Source organism: Aythya marila (genome assembly GCF_965140915.1).
Source record: "Aythya marila genome assembly, chromosome: 8".
NCBI lineage: Eukaryota > Metazoa > Chordata > Aves > Anseriformes > Anatidae > Aythya > Aythya marila.
In genome coordinates this window covers 21,841,004-21,859,105 of record NC_139049.1, presented here as the reverse complement: position 1 = coordinate 21,859,105, position 18,102 = coordinate 21,841,004, and the positions used below count along the sequence as shown (strand labels likewise).

At 51.7% G+C, this 18,102-nt stretch overlaps 1 protein-coding gene across 10 annotated transcripts in view; it reads right to left on the bottom strand.

Moving 5' to 3' along the window:
• Window positions 1-18,102, bottom strand: part of PTPRF (protein tyrosine phosphatase receptor type F) — a 364,428-nt gene that overhangs the window by 62,960 nt on the left and 283,366 nt on the right. For all 10 annotated transcript variants that reach the window (XM_082766651.1, XM_082766653.1, XM_082766649.1 and 7 more), the window contains 4 exons: window positions 4,740-5,009; window positions 2,328-2,909; window positions 1,635-1,768; window positions 748-892 (listed from right to left, as the gene is read on the bottom strand). In XM_082766651.1, coding sequence (XP_082622777.1) covers window positions 748-892; window positions 1,635-1,768; window positions 2,328-2,909; window positions 4,740-5,009 — 1,131 coding nt within the window. The remainder of the gene's footprint in view (window positions 1-747; window positions 893-1,634; window positions 1,769-2,327; window positions 2,910-4,739; window positions 5,010-18,102) is intronic.

The following is an 18,102-nucleotide window of genomic DNA, read 5'->3' as shown; positions in this document are numbered from 1 at the left end:
AACCAGGGCAATGCGAACTCCAGCTCTGTGATCACATGGGGCAGAGTGAGGATGAAAGTGATATTGCCTGGGTCACTTCGTTATCTAGCCTCCCTATTAACTCTGCTGCAGCTTGTTCTGGTTTCCCCCAGCGCTGCAGCCTCAGAAGCAGCAGCCTGGCTTGCTCACACAACCCAGACAAACAGCCATTCTCCCAAGCTCACTCCTCCAGCTACCCGACAGCCATGGGCACATCTGGCCTCAAAAGATGCCTCACCTTGCAACCAAGTGTATGGACCAGGGAAGGGCTCCTGGAGATGCAAGGCTGCTGGAATGGGGAGTGAAGGGGTGAAAATCCAATGGCTTGGAGACAGTCACATTTAGAGTCAGGCGAACACCCATACGCTGCCCATCCAGACAGCTTGTCTGCATGGGAGTAAATTCATAGAGATGCACAAACCCACTCAAATCAATCTCTCCAAAGCAATTTCCCAGTCTGTTTCACTCCTCCATCAGTTTTTATGAACCTACCCTTAGGGAAAGACAGCATGATCAAAGGGACATAACGAAAGAACTTACCACTTGGGTGCACCCCCTCTGCCAAAGAGCCCTGATCCAAAATCTCAGCTGACTTTCCCCATTACGCCCGTTAGCAAACTACACGCCAGCGGTCACCCAAGGGCAGAGGCACCGAGCTGCTCCGTGCCCAGGTGATGGGAACTGGACTGCTTTTGCTTTGCCTTCAGTAGGGCAGTGTCAAACACTTACTGGATTGGGCAGTTCTGGCTTCGATGGTGGGGGTATAGACTCCTACCCCCAGCTCAGAGCGGGCACCCAGCCGGAACTTATACAGCGTGTCTGGTTTGAGACCTTCCACAGCGTACGACGAGGTTGGGTCAAACTCCACCTTTTGCTGGCAAATGAAGGGAAACACAAGTTATTTGGTGTAGTTGGAGAAGAGAGAAAAGCTGGTGCTCAGCTCCAACATTCCTCTCGACACATGGTGTTTGCCTGTGAAATAGTGAAGCCCTCGTCCCCAAGCAGTCAAGACCTCCAATGCACCTGAACAGCACTGACTGAAGGCTGGTTTTGCTGACACTTCACTTGGCAGACACTTATTTTTGGTAGCTTTCATGCCATTATAAAACCCAGGGGGAGGAGAGGACTATGGGACACTGTGATGCTGCCACAGCACAATGCTCACTGTGGTGCCCTGATGTCAGTGCTAATTTTGATATGCACAGAACTGAACTTCTAGTGATGTGTCAGTAAATGTGGAAGAGCTCTCTCTAGGCCAGCCTCAATCTGCTCCTGAAGTGCTCTGCAGAGTCTAGGAGCTACAGACAGATTTTGAAGGCCATTTCAGACCCATGTGGAAGCATTTAAAGACACCAGCAGTACAGATGCATCAGGGATGGTGCCATTGCATTCTGGAGCCCTTCCAGTCCCAAGCTATTACCTTGCTGGGAATCAGCACTCACTGCCGAGGTCACTTACACAGGAGCCAGACCGAGACTGCTGGACCCCATCACACACCCGTGGGACAGAAGGAACATGGTGAAGGAAGAGTCCTGTTGTCAGCCCAGCTCAAGCAGAGCCCCTTCTCAAGCTGCTGAATGTCTGGCTCTAAGTGCTGCTGAAGCAGAGATACTCACCTGAACGCCATCCTCTCCTTCCCAGTAGAGCAGCTCGTATTTGGTAATGCGTTCCTGAGAGGCGGGCAGCCAGGTCAGCAGGATGCGGGTGTCAGACTCTGCCTCTGCCTGGAAGTCAGCTGGCTGGGCAGGAACTGAGGACCAAACACATGGTTAGTGCCAGGAGGCAGATGCAGGGAGAAGAGTCTCATGGCTTAGCAGAGTCCATGCTTCACCATGGGAGGATCCTCACGCCCTCCTTCTGGACCCTCCCTTCTTCCCTCTCACTAGTACAGGGCTCTTGGAATATCCTGGCCAGCAAGCAAGCACAGCTGGGACCCAGCAGGTGATTATGGGACTCATGCTTACTTCCAGACCCCGACTACATCACAGCTCCTTACTTCCACGCGTGTACTCAAACCCTGGCAAGGCTGCATAGGTGCCAACATACAAATCCAGGGCCTTGTGTCACATTTTTAGCCATCACAGCCCAGACAAAACAGCGGGCTGCGTTACTTGCACAGAGATCGATCCTAGTTCCCTGGTGCAAGCTGACAGCTTAAATCTGCCGGCTGCGGGGCGGGGATGCCACTTGGACACGCCATCATTTGAGCACCAAGTGCAGCTGTGACACCTGGTGCAGAGCAGACACACAGCTGAGCTGCACACCACTGGGGCAGGGCACGGGGGCACGGCACCTCACTCCATACGTACCCCCTTGCTGCGTTTTGACCTGGATGATGTCCGAGGGGGGCCCGTCGCCCACCGAAGTGAAGGCCAGGACACGGATGCTGTATGTGGTCCCTGTGATGAGGCTCCCCACGGTGGTGAGATGGCTGTCATCGGTGTTGTGCTTCTGCCACATGCTCAAAGGCAGATGCGGGTCGGTGGTGTAGTAAACGCGGTACCCTCGGATCTGTCCGTTCGGCTCCTCCGGCTGCTCCCACTGGACCAGCATGGTGCTGGCGCTCAGCATTCGCGCCTGGACTTTGAGGGGGGGGCTTGAAGGAGCCTGCTCTCCTGTCCGGGCCTCCACCAGCTCGCTGGGGGGACCCCTGCCAATGTTATTGACTGCAATCACCCGGAACTCGTACTCCGAGAAGGGGCTGAGCCCACCTATGCTATAGCGGGTCGTTGCCACACCGTCCACCTCCTGGAACTGACCCTCCAAGGACTTGGACTTGTACTGGATGACGTAATACGAAATGGGGTCGGAGTTGCCCGAATCCCAGGTGAGGGTCACGCTGGTAGCTGTCGTTTCAGTCACTAATGGCTCCGTTGGAGGTTTTGGCAGCGCTGCAATTGGAAGGCAGAGAGGTGCGATTTAAATAATTCAGTCAGCTCAAACCCTGCAATGTGCACGGGGATAAAAATGGAGCTGCCACCTCCCATTAACATTCTTCTTTAAAAGGCAGAAATCATTTCATACTCTAGAACATGCATTTTTATATTACCATATATTGCTTGAAGTGGTTCTTAATGGAAGGATAAACAGAGCAATCATGTTATTAGACGTGCTTGACGCACTTACCAGCAGCAGGCTAAATAAAGGTAATTCAACGGGGATGCAGGAATGTTTCTGTCATGGGGGTTCAGCTGGCAGTGGGAAGGTGCTTGCTGGGCTGGGCTGGCCCGGCCCCAGCAGCCAGGTTTACAGCTGATTTACAAAGGGATACAGTAAAGCAATCGGAGCACTGCAAGTCATCTGGAGCTACGCCCCTGCTTCCAGAGGCAGCACCCTCGGCCCCGGGGAGTTCATGGACAGTGCTGTTAGATGGGTTGATGGGGGAATGCCTTGCGAGTATTACAGTGCATGCAGGAGGGATACAGCCAGAGAAATTACCAACTTTCACATCGACTATTTCACTGGGTGGTGTGTCAAACTGCAACCAGACGACAAACTGTTACACAAGAACTCTGTGACACTGACATCTCTGAAGTGTTAATGAGAACGTAGCTACTGCAAGCAAACATTTCCAGATTTGCCATTTTACCAAAAGAACAAAGAAAGAGAGTATGCATGAGAGAGATCTGCAGAGTACACAAATACGTTAAGACAATGAGTGAATTTAAGTCTAAAGTAAGTTTAAACCTCCTACGAACCGCTCTAGTTAAAGTCATTAGTGCCTTGTAATGCAGCTGTGCATGAGGTGGGAATAGGAAAAATGCTCAGCCCAAAATCAAGGTTCCCAAGTACTTCGTTCTTCTGAGCTATCCAGAGCGAAGGTGCAGACACGACAGAGAAACCAGGAGGAAGACAAGGGGCTGAAGTCCTGGGGTGGCAGCGGACACCACACCAGCAGGAGGGGGAGCGAGGCAGAGCCTTCCCAGGACCAAGGGGGTAAATACCAGGACCCATCAGTGCAGTGGAGCAGCCCCCGCTTCCTCTCCACACCCAAACCACCTCCCCATCCTGCCCCTTTCTCCTGCACACCCTCGGGTAGGTACTACAACCGAGGCAACCCCTTTCCTCTGTAAGAAAACAGGCACCACGCAGCAGGCACTGTGAGCGAAGGGAGCAGTGTGTGGCTGAGGTTAAAAGCAGCCTCTGCCTAGCACCAGGGAAAGGAGAATTTGCTGTTAATCACCAGGTCAGAGGGGGCTAAGTCTCAGATCTGTGATTTGTTCAAGCAGGGGCTCGGTGCTAAAGGTGGCCACAGTGCACGAGGCGGCCTGCGAGACCAGGCAGACTCCAAGGATGACATATCTGTGAAAATCCGAGCTACAAATCAGCTGCAAGGAGAAGAGGAGAGGGACAGTGTGAGCCTGCTTGGCCCTCGATGGGAAAGGCAGGGCACGTACTTCAGCCTCCCAGCAGGCAGCTGTCTGGGCGACCTGCCCCATCCCCAGCGGTCAGCAATCAGCAGTAACGCTCCCTTTTGGGCAAGGCTACCTGTGAGACAGCGGCAGGGAGCACGTCTTAAGGACAGCAACAGAACAGGAAGAGAGGGAAAGAGGCAGAGCAGGAAGGAAAGAAAAGAAGAAAAGGTTGTGGGTTTGGGAACTTCCCTTGCAAGGTGGAAAAGTCACAGGAGAATGCAGTCAGTTGGCTGCACCCAAAACACTCTGGGGTAGGTCTACACCTTTGAAACCCACGCAAGAGGACTACAAAGAATAACTCCTTACCTTTGACAGTGATCTGGGCCGTGGCTTCAATCATGCCAAGGGAGGAGATGGCCACGCAGGTGTAGTTGGCGGACTGCATGATGTTGTTGAGCTCCAGGACGTTCCTGCCGACGGGCATCTCGTCTTCTTTGGTCAGCTCCTCCACGCCAGCCATCCACTTCACGTAGGGCATTGGAGCACCTACTGCCACGCACGTCAGGTTCACGCTCCCCCCTGGCATCACCTCGTGGTTGCTCGGAGGGATTGAGAATCGAGGAGCAACACGGCGCACTGAAACAAGGAGGAGACAGCTAGTAGGGGGACAGAAGCAGCAGCGAGCACTCAGTTGCACTGCAGGGGGACGCGAGGGGGCTTCGACAGCTTTGCCTTTCTATCCCTCGGGACGGATAAAACGAAGCGCAGAAGCTGTTCGCTGCTTTGCCAAATTGTGCACGCTTTTCTCTCCTTCCTTAGCCACTGGCGTCTTATTAGAAGAACTCATTAAGGAATGGCTCAGTCCATTCCCTCCAAACATAGTCTTTTAAAATCATATTACTAACATGAAACGTTTCTCCATTTAAATTACATCCCTCTAATTAGACAGCATGCACAAATGCCAGTCACACAATCTCTCTGTGCAGGGCCTACTGAAGCTCTGCAAAACAGAATTACCTGCTCAATTTATTAGCTCTAGAGTAAAGCAACCTGTCCCCTAAACCTCGCAGGGTTTGGGCAGGGGCAGCAGAAGGCTTTCCTTCTGAATTAGCACACGTGTGCTGCTAAATAAAATATAATTCCTTTCAAAATGTAACTCAGGTTCTACATTGGCTCAGAAAAAAATAGTCACCAGAGCTGCATGACATTGTCAGGGCCTGAACAGATCACCTTGCTGGGCAGGAGAGAACTAATCCTGACAGATGTGAGATCATATCCATCTTGACAGGAGAGTGCGGGGCTGGCAGAACCCTCCCCACCTTCGTGGCAGCACTTTGGGAGATGTATTCCTCCTTATTTCATTGCACAGCTTCTCTTCATATCAATCCCTCGCTAGGTATTTCATTCAAGACTTATTTGTAAGCAACTCTCAGCTACAATAAAGCTCTAAAGCTGCCTGCCATATGCATTCCCGTCAGGAAAACGACACTGAGAAATGAGGCCCCTTCTTCAGGGTTAGTGTTATGGGCCTATTTAAGCAAGGGTAGAGAAACAACTGTGCTCGGTAAATCTTTGTCTCCTCTGGGCAAGCTCATTTTAGTCTGTAGTTAAAAAGGGAAACTGCCCAAACGTGTCCTGCCCAGCAGCCCTGCCCTGCTCTAGCCTCCTCCACTGGAAGGGCAGCCCAGAGCATCGGTGGCTCTCACCCGGCTGGCACCCGAGGAGCCCTTCCCTGCCCTGACACCCCTCCAACGGGGCTGGTGGAGCTCTGGGGAAGGCGGATATGGGGCAGGAGCCTGAGCGGGGCCTGCTCACAAGACACCGTGGGCATCACCAGCCTGGGGTCTGCGCCGGCCCCGCCGCTTCCCCATGGCCGGTGCGGACGCTGCCCCCCGGCGAGCCGCGGAGGTGGCGGTGCTGCTCGCCCAGCTGGCTGTCCCCAAACCAAACCTAGCGCTCCCTTTGATGAATCATCCCCCAACCAACAGGCTTGCAGAAATAGATTGAAGACGGAAGCCCCCGCGCCAGCATGTACAACAGCGCTGAGGCTTCGTGATAAATGAGACAATGCTGTCAACATCGCGTGTGTACTACACGTCGTCTCGGTGACAAAACAGGGCTCATTAGCTCCTTACCAGGCAGGGGAAGGATACTGGCTTTTCTTTTCTTTTTTTAATGTCTATATCCAAAGTCTTGCTGGTTGTTTCTTTTAATCAATTATTAAATCTGAAATCAATAGCTACATGAGCGATCGCCAGTGAGGCGTTACCTGACTGACGGGGCAGCGCTCCCCAACCGAGACAGAACTCAAAGTGTACTCAAGCGCTACGCGGTCATGAGAATACGGAGTTAACCTGATGGACATGGCAATGGTTTAACATGATGGTGTACTTCCAACCAAAGCAACCCAGCACCGTTCATTAAACGTCAGCTTTCGTTTTCCGATGCATATGGCGTCGAATTATTTCAGCTGTTCAACTTCCGTCCCCATCCAAGGACCAAAACCACCCACCCACATTGCATTAAAATAAATAAATAAAAAAAAAAAAGAGCAAAACCTGGAGGACAAAGCCATAGGTGTGCAGGGAGTGCTCATGCACATGCACCAGGCAAACAGGCCGGCAGGCACTGGAGGCCACAGGAGTCAGGGAGCAAGCGGTGCTGGGGCCGAGCAGCAAGCGGGACGGCACACAGTGACTCGGTGCGAGCTGAGGTCGGAGGACGGAGGCCATGCAGGAGGGTCGGAGCCCAGCATGCACCCAAACCTGTGAGACCAGAGGCAGCACACCCCACACTGGCTCTCAGGACCCTCCTGGGGACACGCCAAGCCCCGTCGGTGCCCTGTCCCCCTCGATGTGTCCTGCAGAAGCGGCGCCTGCCCAGGGAGCTGGCACTGAGCAAGGGCCAGCTCTCACCTTGGGAGGTGGGAGAGGGTCAGGGCAAGGCTTTTGTTGAGCAATCTGGCCTGGACGAGCCCTGGCAGGAGCACGTGCAGAGGAAAGGACGGGCTCCACCAGCCTCCTGTCCTCACGGGGGGATGAGTGGCAGCTTCTCGTCCCAGCCAGCACGGAGGGAGAAGGGGAGCTGCTGTCAGTTAGCATTAGCGAGAGCTGGCAGAGATCTCACAGCAGCTTGCAGAGCACCATCAACACATTCCTCGGGCTCAAGCCAGCGCTTTAAGTCTCTTGCTTTTCTAGCATAGGAGCCTGGTAATAATTTAAATCAATGTAACCCCTCAAACAGCAGTGCTCTTCAGAAGATCTGCCCAATTTACAAGTCAAATCTATGGGCTAGCACAGCCCACGATGCTACATTAACTGCTTCAGAAAATTTTGTTGTTCTTCATTTATTGCAGCAATGAAATTTCCCTTTTTATTATAATTTTCTTGACAAGAATTCACAATTTTGTTTTTTTCAATCTTCTTTTTGGATAAAGATCTGAGGAGGTGGTTGGGAGGTTTTGCAAGAACAGCACAGGGAAAATTACTGTGAATATTAAAATCATTCTGATGGACAATAGCAGAATTCAGAGGTTTAGTTAAACCAGCAGAGTGTCAAAAATGAGATTCATCGCCGTCCACCCCAAGACCAGGCAGCGTTAAGGGCTCTGTGCTGTGCACTGCTCAGAGACTGGGCCCTGGGAAGCGAAGTGCAACCCTGGGGCGTGAGCAGCACCGCGCAGCCCGAGCCTGTGCCCCGATCCCACAGGACAGGGAGGAAGGGTGGTGGGGAGATGGGGGCACCACCAGGGGGAAGGAGGGGAGCAGGCAACAGGACAGCCCCGCAGGTTGAGATTGAATCACGTTAATAATTCAGCATGCATTAACATGCACATTCCTTGCCTGGAGAGCAAAGAGCGAGAATCGATTGCCCGGCTCCTTCCACCAGGAGCGGCTGCGTCCTCAGGTCTCAGGTTCCCTCTGAGGGTGACGTTACCCCCTGGAGAACCGGGAACCCCCTCCCTGCTGCTCTCTGCAAGGGGTGGCGGCTCTGAGCTCTGGGCATAAAAGCGTTCAAGGCTCACAGGCCCGTGCTGTCAGTCCCTCTTTTGCATGCTGAGGCCCTGCTGGCGACATGACGGCACCAGTGGGACGTGCCCGTGTTCCCGAGACGCTGCGGTGCTGCTGGGGCAGGGGAAACCCGGCTGCTTCTCCCTGCTGGCTCTCAGCTGCAGCACAGCTGGGCAAACAGCAGTGCTACCACCCCTCCCTCCAGCCGGCAGCGATGCGGGACCTCTTCTTTCCTCACCCTAGGCACACTTCTGCCTTGCCCCAAACCCGCTGCCCTCCTCAGCACCGCCGCCTCCGAGCTGGAAGGGGCTCGTTCAGGAGCTCTCCTCGAACACGCTCATCAGTCTGCACGGTTTACTCATCTGTAGACACCTTTCATCTCTCCCTAGCGCTATCATTTCAAGGGAGGACTTCAAATGGAAAGTCAGTTGCTGGTGTCTCACAATCTATTGACAGAATCAACAGCAGGAGAGGAAAAATTGGAACCAGAAAAAATGCATTTACAGTCTAATCTTGTGCTCAAACAATGCTGTACTATTTATGCTTCCAATGCATCCTTGAGTGCTGACATTTTATAGACAATTTCCAAAACAGGGCCTTGCCATTTTTGGATTATATTTCAGCTATAACTTTTAGGTCTAATTATTTGCGCTGACAACCACATATAAAAGAGGATATATCATTACAGTGGTGCAGCACTGGAGACACATCAGCATTCAGCATACTGACATACTAATAGCAAAGTAAGGGAGAGCGAGATTGTGGAGCTCTGCAATTTGCATTCACTCTCTGAAATTTCTCTGATGAAAATAACACAACATTAAGGAGGAGAATAAGAGAAAAGATCCACTGTATCAAGATAAAATAACTCGTTAATAAATAACCTTGTAGCAGTCACAGAGCAATAATTAAATGCATGGGTGAGCAGTACACAGTTTTAAGTAAAGCTGGAAAAACGTAAGATGTAATTATCAGTGCCAAACAAATTATAAGCACGGCAAATCCCATTGGAATATTTAGAAACTAATTTCTGGCTTCACATTAAATATTTGTATACGTGGGTATTTTTGGTGGGGTGGGGAGGAGGGGTCGGCAGAAAGAATGAGAAATTATCCGCTCCCGCTGGCTTATATCCATTCTCGGCTGCCTCCCCTCAGCTAAGCCATGCGGCTAAAACGTTTAAGTGCCCTGTCAAAGGTTTGCTCTCCAGAGGTGCCCGAGCCATCACAGCGGTGCTCCAAATTCACTGAAATCTGGGAAGCTTTGGGCCTCGGCTTTAATTTCGTCTCTTTTCTTCCCTGTTCTCATTTTCCATCATTGTCTTGGGCTCAGGTAATTTTATCCTCTATGAAATCTATTTTTAGAGGGTAAACAACCAGGGCCCCGTGTCTCAGTACAATCTAAATGAGAGCACGTTCCGGGGAGAGAAACGGGAGCGAAGTCACTGTACTGGAACAACTGCTATGACAACTTGTTAAAACTTGTTCCAGCGATGATTGTAAGATCAACTCACGCAGCTGCCTGATGGCACGTGCAGAGGAGCCAGGGTCTCTTCCCTGTGCCACCCGGGAGCAGCCCCGGGCCCCAGGGGCACTGCGAGCATCCCTCTGCCCCGCGCAGTGCTGCTTGGTGGGGGAGTCAGCTCTGGAAACCAGCTCAGGCCTTCTGCCAAAAACAGCAGCCTCCAGCGAGCTCTGGAGCTAGATTTAATTTGAAAGTGCCACTTGCCTTTCGCTACTGTCCTTTAGTCACCTCTGGTTTGCTCTCTCTGAGCAGGGCAAAGGGTGACCTGGGGTTTGTGGAGCTCCTGCGCATGCCACCATGGGCATCCCTGCGCCATCCGAGGAAAACCTGAGGCCTCCACCAGTGCTCCCTGCTCTCCTGCCAGAGAAATCAAGGCCCAACCCCAAGGAAGAGAGGGGAGGCAACCCTGCCTGTGCCCTTCTCATGCAAAGGGCCCTTGTCCAGCACACAGAAGTGGCTGCCACCAGCATGGGGCCAGCTGAGGAACAGGAAAGGTGCCATCAGCATGGCCAGCTGCCCCAAGCCTTGGTCACTGTAGAGAAAGTATTAAAACTACAGGAGGTACCTGCTGTCCCTATCAGCTCACCAGGGGGCTGGAGATCTCTGATCCCTGCTTCCCAAGACCACTCCTGAGCTCTGGCCAGCAAGCAGCAGCAGCAGTTCAGAGGTATTGGACTGGCACCTAGCACAGGCTGGAGGAGGACCCCACGTAGAGCAGCATGCACTCCTTCCCACCCCACCGCTGGATAAAACCATCTTGGCTGGTATTTGCATGCAAAATGCATTCTGTACATTTCATACCTCAAGCGACACAGACATGCAAGCAAAGTATCAAAGCCATCAGCAGAGTCACAGCAAACAGTAAGCAGATTTCATCAGGCACACTTTGGCCGTGCCTGGAAGGGAGCCAGAGTCTGCAGGGCCCCCTCCCCTTTGGGGGATGGCTCTCCTCTCCCTACTGGAAAAGTCCCATCTGACGTGGCGTACTGTAGATGGATAAGAAGTGAAAAGGACCAACCTTCTCGCTGATCTGAGAGATGAAAGTTTGTTTTGTTTGATGGCAGAGTGCGATGAAGATGAGGAGGGAATAAAAAAAGACAAGGAAAAACACAGAGAGTAAAAACAGGCCAAGCTTCATCTGTCCGCACACCACTGAAACGACAAGACAAGACTACAGAGGTCAGCCAGGACTCCCCACCGTGCACACGCAGCGCTCCGTGCCGGGGCCGGGAGCACGCCACTCTCGCACCGCTCTGGCCCGGGGCAGGGCCGGCCCCAGGGGACCCGGGCGTACTCACATGAGGGAGCTTCGGGGCGGCCCCGCGCCGGGCCAGGTGCTGGGAGCACAGACACCTGCACAACACACACAGCAAGGCACTGCAGCCAGCACACGGACGGACACGCTCCCACGCACCCACTCCAGCTATAAAGGTGATGGCAAAGGCACTTGAAACCCATTGGCCACACACTGGGAAGCATATGCATGTAGGTCCGAATTTTAGCGAGTATGAAAGAAATGCTCCAAGTGGCGGATGGAAAGTCTTCGAGCATGAAGAGCGGCTCCCCCTCTCCAAAGAAAGAGCTAAAGGTGGCAGAGAGGCATTAGGCAAGTGACAGACATGCGCGGTCTCAGCTGGGCTCAGTTTCGGGAGAGCCTTATTGGTACCCTGTGCTGCGAGTGAGAGGTGGACAAGAAATCAGGACAAAAACACCCAGAGGGAATTGAGCAGGTCCCCGTTTTTGTTCCTGCGGGAGAGACAGTAGAAGGTTAGTTGCATTTTCCTTACAGACAAAGGAGATCTTATTTCTCTGGCGGGAGTGACCTCACTCCAGCTACAGATCTGTGGCGGATCAGCTGTAATCGAAGCCTCGCCGAGAGAATACCGAAGTGGATCTGATAGTCAAAGGCTGCTTATGAGTCACATTTCTGAGGGGAGAGGGAGAAGGTGGGGGGAGGAATTTGCTTTCCATCAGAAACACTGCGAATTAGAGAACAGCGTGTGGCATTGCACAGTGCGGCGTACAGTCAGCCATTGCCAGTGATTAGAGGACAGGATTTTAACCAACACTGACATTGTACAGAGCCGGCAGCAAACTGCCAATAACAGCTACAACTATGGCCCGTGAAGTGTAACGGAGCTTGGAAGAGAACAGCAAAACAGTTGTTTTCATTTCTTCACCTGGCGCCAGGGGACCAGCACCAGCCAACTTGGAGCTTAACTGGTGTGTGAGCGAGGGCCAACGCCACTGAGGTCCCCACTTGGGTGTCCTTGAAACACACAGCCATGGATCAACACACAGTCCTAGAGTAGGGCCTGGGTTTCCTCTGGGATAGAGGAATCACCTTCTGGTCCACAAAAGATCAACGTAAGGCAACTTTTCATCCTGTGACCCTGTGGAGGGAGGGAACCTCTGCATTGCTGCTCCCAAGGCACCCCCGTATCCCTTAAGCTCCTGGAGCATATCGCATCTGCACGGCCTCAGCAGACAGCAAGGGGCTTTGGACTGCTGCTCAGCCCTTCCCAGCAGGGAGGATTTGCTCCGTGCCCCTGCTCAGGAAGAGCCATGCTCCTGGCAAGCAGAAGCAACCCCAAGCGGCTGCATTTCTGGGGAGCATTTGAACACAGACCCCAGCTCCTGCAAACCGGGGCTGCACGACTGAAGGGCAAGAGCCCGGCCAAGGGCGTGAGCCCAAGGAACGATGCCCCAACAGCTATGGGAGCACCCGGCCCTGCTGCAGAAGCCAAGAAGGGTCGGTGTCCCCCAGGCATGCCCGGGGTGCTGCTGTGGGACGGGCGGTGGCACTGCTGGGAGCCTGCTGGGGACTGCCCTGCGCCAGGAGGCGGCGGTGGCTGTCCCGGCGTGTTGACACTTCAGATTAGAGCTGGGAAGGTGAGGAGGCACATGTGAAACAGGCTAATTCAAACAGATTACGTTCTGGTCTGTCAAACAGGAACAAGTTTGGGGCCTACTATTCGTCACTAATTGCTGGATTATCTCTTAATCTTTAATTATATTAGCAGTTTATGGGGAATAAAAGCCAGCAGCAGGGCATTTTGGAACAGCTTTAACGAGAGAGGGAACACCTGGGCAGAAAGTTCTCGGTCTTTTCCCTTGACTTAATGCTTAAACAGCTGCTGCTTTATCTCAGATAAACCTGATAAATGGTAAATTGAAAGTTTCATCTCCTTACAGATCCCATTCACATTCCCCCTTATCTCCAGTTCTCTATCCATGTCACTCCTAGGCTGAGAGGCACGCTTTACCATTATTTTTTTTTCATAAAAAAGGACCCTGAGCAATGACAGCGAGTGACACCTGTCCCCCCACAAGCATGGGGGGCTTTAAGGCTGGTGCTGCCCCCATGCCTCCTCACAGAACACCACACATCACCCTGTCCCCATGAACCCTGGCTGCTTGTCCTGTAACTCCAACACACCGACCTACATGCAAGACAACGCAAAGTCACAGCCGAAATGCCAGCAGAGGACAGCCAAGCCCAGAAGGCAAAACCAGGCCTCCCTTTTGAGAGCCAGGTTGAAACAGCAAAGAGCGAGGCCGTATCAGAGACGTGTCTGCCAGGCCGGAGTGTCGGATGGCTCCAGCTCTGCAGACAGAAATTCCCATGCTGATTGAGTTTGGCTTTTACCCTCGTCTTCTGCAGCAGCAGCAGTGCTCTACCCACAGCAGCTTGTTGCAGGAAGGATGAGCTTGGGCTTACGGGAGGTGCTGCTTTTGTGTATTGCTGGGTTTTGGCTCCCTGAGCCAAGGCAGGGGGCTGTGGCTGGGATGCGAATGCACAAGTCAGAGTTTGGATCACGAGGCCCAACAAAGGAATGGATTTCTAAAGCTTTTCAGGGTGGGAAGCTGATACTTTCCTGAAAGCAACAAGAAAGTTCATTATCCCAATTGGCTCTGCAATTCTGCCGGGAACTGGCAGCATCTGCCCTGTGCTGAAAACCCGTGGGTGTTACGCACGGCACTAATCTAAAGGCAGACCCAGACATTTTGGAATCCAAAAGACACGGAGGTTAACAAAAACCCAGAGGGGGACGAACCTGTTCCTGCTTATCTCCAAAAGCACATCTTGCGTCTCAAGGACTCCACATAAATCAAATTTTATTTTTTTGCAGCTTTCAGAGGTACAGGGGAACAAAAGGACAGATTGTCTTTTTTACGCCAGATTACATGAGAATAAGACAACCTCCCATTATAGGCGCTGAACAATGTGCTCATGCCACACTGATGAGTATATTCCATCCCCGAGACGGACGGGATGCTCGGGCTGCCCAGCCATCGCTTCCCATTCAGAGTGCACACACACGCACGCATGAATTCAATTAAGAGCAGAAAATCTCAGAGCTCCAGAGATGGATTTCCTAACCCTTTGTGCAAGGGGATGTGGAAGGGGAGGGAATGGACACTTAGTCGGCACAGATACGCAGGCCTAATTGTTCCGCAGATGTCTGTGCAGGTCGTGTGGGGAGGAGGGGGAAATGGGTTTCCAAGTCCACTTCTTTGTTGCTCTGCCGTGCACTGAGCCAGCAGCCAACCTCGTTCTGTTTTCCATAAAGGTCATTTTACAAATAATCAGGCTTGAGCCTTGCATTGTACTTTTAACTGCCAAAGGACTTTGCAGGGAATAAAACTGTTAAGCTTATTTAGTTGAGTTCTATAAAGCACACTGAAATCTTCAGATGAAAAGTGCTAGGAGAAGGGCAGAGAACTATTATTTATTAAACACTGATCATTATAATTATCATGGCATAGCAAAGCGCTCATAGAAAACACCGACGGTGCACACGTTTCTCCCCTGGAATAAAAACATGACAAAAATATCCACTGGAATAGGTGGGGAAAAGGAGAAGTGGCAGAAGCCTCTGCCTGGCTCTCCTGCTCTGAAGCCAGCCAGCTCCAGCCCAAGGGGCACAGAGTCCCAGCAGCAAACGTCTGCTGGTGCTGAGCTGCTCTGGCTGCACACCTGGCTGCATTCCCCACGCGGCTGCTTACAGCTAGCTAATGTGCATCTGACCGAACTACAGCTGCTCTGGCGTGGGTTATAGCAATAGTTTCAGCATGGAGCAGCGCCCTGGGGCAAAAGAACTGGAGTTAAAAATACTGAAATCCCATAAAAAGGAATGCACTTGCTTCATCAAGGGGTCACTGCTCTGTGTTGCATCGCTCTGTTGTAGCACTAGCTTGAGGTCAGGACTGCACTGAGTGTGTATAGGGAGATCACAGCCCCGCAGACCCACAGCCCTTCCCAGACACACACCAGCAGCTGAGGGGTAGTTGCTCTGTGACCTCTATCACGGGCTGATTTTGCTTCTTCTGATGGTGCAGGGCAGACATCTGAAGCAGCAGTCTGGGTCATCTGCTCTGATTCAAGTGCCTGTTCGTGCTCCCTGTCATCCAGGCATCTCCCTCTCCAGCCTCCGCAGTTGCTGCTCGCCGTTGCTGGCTGCCAGCCCCCAGGCACCAGCAGTGCCCCTCTCTGGACAAGAACTGTCACCCCTCAGCCCTGACGAGAGGCAGGTTTGCCGGAGCACACTGCCAGAAGTGAGCAGGGTTGTTAAGAAACACGCTCCCCGTTACCCATTTGCTTCTCAGGCATCTCCAGCTCTGGTCACTGAGTGTGTGACCACCACTCTCAGCTTCTGTTCTTCTGGCAACACCCTCAAGCTTTGACTGCTGTTGCTATTTTAGCTGTTTTAATATTACATAAGCACAAAATGTCCTTTTTAAAGGCTTCAAGTCTTGTTGCTCCAGGCCGGTGTCAGTCATTCGGAATTATTATTTGCACAAGGTCCTGACTGCAGCAAGCGTTGTACAGCTGCGAGTGGCCATCTCGGCGAGCTCCCTCCCCGTCCGAGCCGAGGCTGACACCGAGACCCCTGGTGTAAAACCCTGCGGAGGCCAGAGAATCGCTGCTGGAGACAGAGCTGCAGTCCTCATTTCATCTTGGGTGACAGCACCTTAGTGAGACTTGGCAAATGAAACTCCAGACTCCAAGCAAGTTTCCTTGCTGCCACATGAAATGCTAGCTTGGCCTTTCAAAGGGCAGACTGAGAAAGCAGATTTTTGCAGTAAAACCATTTCTATTTACTGCAGTCTGATTTACTTGTCTGTGATTTAGACACAGAGGAGACACTTCAGTTTTAAATGGTCTTTCTTTAAAGCAGCTGTGCACACACAGTCCAAGCAGCCTTTTGGGCAAGGGAATTCACTGCACTTGTCCCATGGGGCCATGCCTTGCAGGCTTGAAAAGCAGCACCTAAGAAGTGAAAACTGGGCAGCATTTAACAGAAGTATGCAGTTAGTACTCCAAAAACGACTATTCCAGTAACACCGGTACTGCTGACTGCCATAAGCAGCGCTGGGGAACACAGCCAGTGAACTCCACCGTGTTTTTATAAGGATATGCTTGCACAGTCCTCCAGCTCATCTCCTTTATTGAAAAAATAATGCCACGGGTCGAGAAAGAGAAGGGCAGGCAAAACCTTTCATACAGGGAAAGAGTCAAATAACAGTGCCTTTACTGAGGGCAGTACCACACAGGTCACTGTCTTCACAGGTATGTCACAGGACCAGACTACGAGCTGAAAATGTTCATCTTTGTGCAGATGTCCCTGAAGCTGTAGGCAAATGAAGAGTGAAATGTATTCATAAAAACCCAATGGCCTAGGTGAATCAGTGGCATTATACTTTACTCCCAGTGAGCACGACGAAATGAAACTACCTTTTTTTTTCATGCTAGGTCCAATCTCTTTTCTACTCTTAAATCAATTTCTTGTATGTCTTGAATCAACTTCTTGGATTTTTGCTGCTAAATTAGACAGTAAGCTCTCTGGATTAGAGGAATCATATCTTCCATACGTTTCTATTCCCCTCCCTTCTCCCTGCAGCACCATCAGGTCCCAAATCTAATCACTGTTACAAGAACGGTACCTTGGTACATGCGACCATGGACCATGGCTGGATGAGTGCTCCTTTGTAGGGGGAACGACAACACCGCAGCAGCACTGGCAAGCGTGCTTGTGCTGGCAGGGCGGGATGGGAACACGGCACTGTGCCCTCCTGGAATCCGCTGTGCCCCAAATAGCCACCACGTCCCGGCAGGCTCTCTGCTCTTGGTTTTGCTGTGTCCTTGCTCCTCCAGTGGTACGGGTGTTTCCTGCAGCCCTGTGTGCACGGAGGGCTGAGGAGGGCAGCAGGAGGCAGCCCGCTCCCTGGCCCCATCGCGGCTCTGCAGCAGCAGGCAGATAGACCTGTCAGTCCAGGAGCAGAAGGCTTACGAGGGTTGCTTTCCAGCACACTTAGTAAGATGAAAATAATAGCTTCAAGGAAAATGCATCCATTTTCCTTTACAAATCCCTGGTGTGGAAATGTTTTAACTTTTAATGAAGTCCATCTGTGCAGAAGTGCTGGCTCTGAAGGATTCGCAGAGACAAGGCACTGGCGTATCCTGCTCCTTCCTCCTCCTGCTCTTTCATTGATATAGGGAGCCCTGAGCAGTGCCTGCATGCTCCTTCTCAGCCACTGCTATCTTCCTTTGTTAGTGAGAAAAGTATGATAAAGATGCTAATGAGCCTGTACCTTCTAACACAGCACACCCACAAAGGATTACCTGGGAGGCTGGGAAAGGGGAGGACATGATCAAAAACACAAGCCCCCAGAGTCAAGAAGACAAACAAACATTTGAACTGTTAAAAAAAACAATAGGCTGTGAATGAGAGCAGGTACAAGCGCTCCTGAGAATTGCACGGGGTGGAAATTAGTACTGCTGCTCACAGAGCTACCGAGCAGCAGCGCTCAGCCACGCTTCCCCCAAAGCGGCAAACTTCCTGGGTATTCCCCACACTGAGGTCAATCATTACGAAACCATTATGCAGCAGTGGTGGTGCAGCCGACACACTTAATTTCAACTGTAATTTAGCATTAATTAACGTCTTCTGTAGCAAAGATGCAGGCACTTACTAAAGACCCAACTGGAAGTTACTGATCCTTCTAATGACAACACCATGGAACAATCCCCAGAAAAAAAGGCACCGGGGATTCTTTATTCTGCATCCTAGATATGAGAAATTAAGATATTTCCATTTTTTCTCTTACTCGTTTAAGAAGTAAAATACTATTCTTGTTTTGACTAACTTTTTCAAGTCATTAGCTAATACAGCAGTAATATTTTCTTCATA